Source organism: Mandrillus leucophaeus, unplaced genomic scaffold (genome assembly GCF_000951045.1).
Source record: "Mandrillus leucophaeus isolate KB7577 unplaced genomic scaffold, Mleu.le_1.0 Scaffold1608, whole genome shotgun sequence".
NCBI lineage: Eukaryota > Metazoa > Chordata > Mammalia > Primates > Cercopithecidae > Mandrillus > Mandrillus leucophaeus.
Window position 1 is genome coordinate 155,515 of NW_012101597.1, and position 5,626 is coordinate 161,140.

The 5,626-nt window shown below is 37.4% G+C and overlaps 1 protein-coding gene across 1 annotated transcript; it reads left to right on the forward strand.

Moving 5' to 3' along the window:
* The first annotated feature begins 2,266 nt into the window (after positions 1–2,266).
* Positions 2,267–3,184, forward strand: LOC105536589 (olfactory receptor 9G9). Its single transcript, XM_011975994.1, has one exon. The coding sequence runs from the start codon at positions 2,267–2,269 to the stop codon at positions 3,182–3,184; it is 918 nt and encodes a 305-aa protein (XP_011831384.1).
* Positions 3,185–5,626: the final 2,442 nt, after the last annotated feature.

Consider the following 5,626-nt stretch of genomic DNA (forward strand, 5'->3'; position numbering starts at 1 on the left):
CTCCTTGCCGTTAGATCGCAGAATGCTGTGCTAGCAATGAGGGAGGCTTCGTAGGCGTGGGACCCTCCCAGCCAGGTGTGGGATATAATCTCCTGGTGTGCCCGTTTGCTAAGACCCTTGGTAAAGGGCAGTATTGGGGTGGGAGTTACCTGATTTTCCAGGTGTTGTGTGTCTCAGTTCCCCTGGCTAGGAAAAGGGATTCCCTTCCCCTTTGCGCTTCCCAGGTGAGGCAATGCCTCACCCTGTTTCAGCTCTCGCTGGTCAGTCTGCACCTGCGGACCAGCACCAACTGTCCAACATGACCCAGTGAGATGAACCTGGTACCTCAGTTGAAAATACAGAAATCATCTGTCTTCTGTGTCGCTCCCGCTGGGAGCTGGAGACTGGAGCTGTTCCTATTTGGCCATCTTGCTCCGCCCCCTCCTAACTGGAATTTTAACAGGACCATTCTGCCATGTGGAAAGACTCAAGTGGGATAAGAATAGACGCAGGAAGACCAATTAGAGGCTAATCATGGCCTCATATAGAGTGAAAACATTGGAGCTGGGAAAAATTAGTCAGGTTCTAGGTGTATTTCAAGAATCAAGGAGATGTTGCTAATTAAAAAGCAACAGTGTGAAATCAAGAATAACATAAAATGACTGTTCCTAACATGGAATCATGCTATTTACTGCAGTGGAGAAGACTGAATGAGGATAGGGTTAAAAGGATTATTAGTAGAAATTTCTTCTTAGTGGTAACACATAAGCAAATAATATAGCTCTTAGAATACAATGATAAAACAGTATTCCCTGTGTACTCAATCTTCTGGAGATACCCAGGAGACATTATAGAAAAAAATATTAATTAGACATTTGAATCCATGAGTCTCACTTCAGGGAGAAGGCATGGTCAGGAGAGGTAATGTTAGAATCATGTGCATATAGAAGCATTTAAAGTCATCAGACTGGATGATATTCCCAGAGACTGATGGCAAACGGAGAAGACAAGAAGTTCAGGCGTTGATTCTGGGGGCACTCCAAAATTCAAAAGTCGGTTCTATGGCACTGAGACACATGCAGCAAGAGAAGTGGAAGCAAACCAGACAGGTATGACGACCTGAAATCCAAGTAAAGATTTTCCAGCAGTGAAGGAGTGATAAACTAGGACAAACGCTGCAGGTAGATCTAATCAGATGAGGACTTCATCACCGGGTTTAGCCATGTGAGATCACTGAAAGCTGCGTGAAGTAGAAGCAGCAAATGCTCAAGTGGAACAATCTTATATTGTTCTGTATTTCCTCGAAAATAGCAGTTTGTTAATACTGATGTTTATTAATGCTAATATTGAGAATTGAGTGTGAACCAAGTGTTTTCCCTAGGTCCCAAGGGGATGAACATACAAATAAAAATCATGTACACTTGAATTTTAATTTACCTACAAAATGACTTACGTTAATGAGAAGTTAGTGTCAAGAATTGTCTTTAAAGTGTAAGACAGATGTACATTTGCTAGATATATGTCTCTCTACCCATTTCTCTGGTAGCATTTGTACTTCTGTGCAAAGAGAAACCTGAAGAGAGTGGGTGGATTTTCAAGTCATATTAAGTGATACTGTACTAAACATAACTTACATTTAAAATTGGTGTTTAAGTTATTATTGTGTTTATTATAACATATATGTAAAATATAGTAAATACTGTGTACTTTGTAATTCATCATTGTATATCATTCTTCTGTACACATTTTCCCCATAACTTTGTATCTTTTCTCTTTTTCCATTACACTTCTCTTAGTATATTCTTAGGCCTATATATAATATTATGAGATATGAATTTATAATGCTTTCATAATGTTTCAATGCATAGAAACTCAAGGAAAAATACTTTATTCTTTTTAAACTATATATAAAAGAGGGATGCCCAGTATTTTAAAGACACACAAGTGATATTTAAAAATAGAAATTTACACATTTAGCAAAAGAGAAAATTGACACGATGAAGAGGATCAAAAATAGGAAAAATAGAAATTAGGAGTACATCTTTTCTTTCCTTGAAGAGTCATTCCCAAAGGAAAAACATAATTAAACAACTTAAGAAATTTAGAATTGAAAACATAATTGCAAAGTCTGTTGCAAAATGAAAACTTTCTAAAACAATTAGATTATTGGTTCTAGACTTCAAGGATTACTGCAAATGTGATCTTATGTAGCATAATTCTACATATTCATGACAGTGATGCAAACTGAGCTCATTTTCTTTCCCCGTAGGTGAAATTCCTTACAGCCATGGAGAGGAGCAATCACACAGTGACTGAGTTCATCCTGCTGGGCTTCACCACAGATCCAGGGATGCAGCTGGGCCTGTTTGTGGTGTTCCTGGGCATGTACTCTCTGACTGTGGTAGGAAATAGCACCCTCATCATGTTGATCTGTAATGACTCCCGCCTTCACACACCCATGTATTTTTTCATTGGAAATCTGTCACTTCTGGATCTCTGGTATTCTTCTGTCTACACCCCAAAGATCCTAGTGACCTGCATCTCTGAAGACAAAAGCATGTCTTTTGCTGGCTGCCTGTGTCAGTTCTTCTTCTCTGCAGGGCTGGCCTACAGTGAGTGCTACCTGCTGGCTGCCATGGCTTTTGACCGCTACGTGGCCATCTCCAAGCCCCTGCTTTATGCTCGGGCCATGTCCATAAAGCTGTGTGCATTGCTGGTAGCAGTCTCATATTTTGGTGGCTTTATTAACTCTTCAATCATCACCAAGAAAACGTTTTCCTTTAACTTCTGCCATGAAAACATCATTGATGACTTTTTCTGTGATTTGCTTCCCTTAGTGAAGCTGGCCTGTGGCGAGAAGGGCAGCTATAAGTTTTTGATGTACTTCTTGCTGGCCTCCAATGTCATCTGCCCCGCAGTGCTCATCCTGGCTTCCTACCTCTTTATCATCGCCACTGTCTTGAGGATCTCCTCCTCCCAGGGCCGCCTCAAAGCCTTCTCCACATGCTCCTCCCACCTGACCTCTGTCACTTTATACTATGGCTCCATTCTCTACATCTACGCTCTCCCCAGATCTAGCTATTCTTTTGATACGGACAAAATAGTTTCTACATTTTACACTGTGGTATTCCCCATGTTGAATCCCATGATCTACAGCCTAAGGAATAAGGATGTGAAAGAGGCTCTGAAAAAACTTCTTCCATAAATCAAGATTATCTCCACCAGAGGAGAAACAAAGATGACTTTAGATGGAGTGTTTTGTATTTCAAACAGAGTTACCATTGTGCTTTTGATGATCAATCCCCCTCTTGATACGTGACAGTTACAGACATGTAAAATAAGAAAATTGGAAAATTTAGAAGAAAAACTTCTGAATACACAAGAATTTGAATTGAATTTCCTATCTCTCTTATTAAAAACAAACATAAAACTTAAGCCCCAAACCTCTCCTATATCTTCATAAAGTGATGAACAGCCTACCTCATTAGCCTAAGATTTGGCTGACTGATATATATAGAAGTGTATCTATATAGTTCCTAAAACTAGGAAGAATTGTGCTCAATTTTTAATACTTTCCTATGGTTAGTAACTAGACGACATTCATCACTTTCCATTCCCTGAACAGAATATCTTAAACATTGTTCTGCATGCTTTCCCCACCCAAGAAGAATTAGCACAAAGATCCAGAGGAACCCAAGAAATAACTCAGTACAAATGAGACCCAGAAAGTCATGACCTTGCTATGCCTCTTATACAAGTTTCTTGATTAAGAAAAAATTCATTAAGATCCCATACATATGATTTTTGTAGTTCACTGTACAACTCCCAGAACTCCCTTTTTTTTTTTTTTACAGTGGTGAACTTACAAGGACTTCTACATTCAAACTGTGACCTTCTGTGTATCAAAGGGCAATTATCATCATTTCAAAAATAATAATTTCGATGAAGTGAAACAATTTCAAAAATAAAAGTCTATGAGTACACATTGCTCAATAGATATTTTATTTATTTTTGATAGATATTTTATAGAGAGAATATGTTTACACAAGGGTGATTCCACAAAAGGAATTTCACTTAGCATAATGTCTTCCACGTTCATTCACATTGTTGCAGGTGACAGAATAACATTTCTTGTAAGGCTGAATAGTATTCCATTGTGTATTACATGTCACTTTTTTTCTTTTATCCATTTATCAGTTGATGGGCATTTAGGTTGTTTCTAAGTCTTGGCTATTGTGAATATCTGCAATAAACAAGACAGCACAGGTATCTACTCAACATACTGATTTCAATTTCTTTATGCATCTACCCAGAAGTGGAATTGCTAGATCATGTGGTAATTCTATTTTTCTATTTTTAGTTTTGGGAGAAACCTCTACACTGTTTTTCAAAATGGCTGAGCTAATTTACATTCCCATCAACAGTGTATAAGGGTCCTTTTCTCCACATCCTGGCCAATGCTTGTTAACTTTCATCTTTTTGATAATGATCATTCTAATATAACATATATGAGGTGATATCTCATTATAATAAGTAAAATAAGCCTGACACAGAAGAAAACATCTTTTGTCATCCCACTTATGTGTGACATCTAAAAATTAGAATTCCTACAAGTAGAGAGTACAATAGTAGTTACCTGTGACTTGGGCAGGGTGGATGGAGAAAGGGGAAATGTTGATCAGAGGGTACAAAGTTTCATGCAGACAGGAGGAATAAGTTCTGGTGAACTACTGCAGGACAAGGTGACTAGTTAATGGTAATGTAATGTGTATTTCATTTAAAAATGGATCTTAAATGTTCTCACCACAAAGCAATGATAAGTGTATGAGGTGATGGACATAATTAGTCTTAGATGTTCAATCCACACTATACACATGTACTGAAGCATTGCATTTTACCCTACATGTATAAAATTATGAGTTATCAACACAAATAAAATTTAAAAAAAGATGAATATGACAAGTGGCATTTAATTTTGATTAGTTTTTCAATGTAAGACAGTACTAATGTAATTTATGTTTAGAAACATAAATACTCTCTTATTTGAATCGGCATAAGCAGTAAAGGAAGAAAATGCAAGAAACTGAATTAGGCAGGTAGACCCAGAAAATGTACAAGATTCACACAAAGTAGAAAGAGTAAATCCACATTGGCAATCATGGACATAAACGGGGTAAGTGGGTGCAAGAAATAAAATCAATACAAGTTGCAACACACAGTAACGCAGCCAAAACAGAGTCCAACAGTGTAATTCCAAGATGCTCATATCAGACAATGCTCTAAAAAGGAACGCTGTTTATGTTAACTCAGTCTTCTGGTTTTCTAAAATACATGTTATATTTCCCACTAATGATATTAAAATTCCTATAAAATACATTCTTCATTTTTTAAATTAATGTTAACAGACTCAATTAGTATATTACAGTGGCAGTAAATCAATTACTTTATGTTTCTTGACTGAAACTAGAAAGTACATCATTCCAAAGGGAAGCACCAATTGCAGAAAGTAAAACTGATGTGACACATCTAATCTTAAAACACCGTGGTATCCAATAGCAAAGACTTGGAATCAACCCAAATGTCCATCAGTGACAGATTGGATTAAGAAAATGTGGCACATATACACCATGGAATACTATGCAGCCAT

What these genes read in the sequence shown, in the direction of transcription:
- LOC105536589 (XM_011975994.1), top strand. Translation starts at nt 2,267, where the DNA reads ATGGAGAGGAGCAATCACACAGTGACTGAGTTCATCCTGCTGGGCTTC.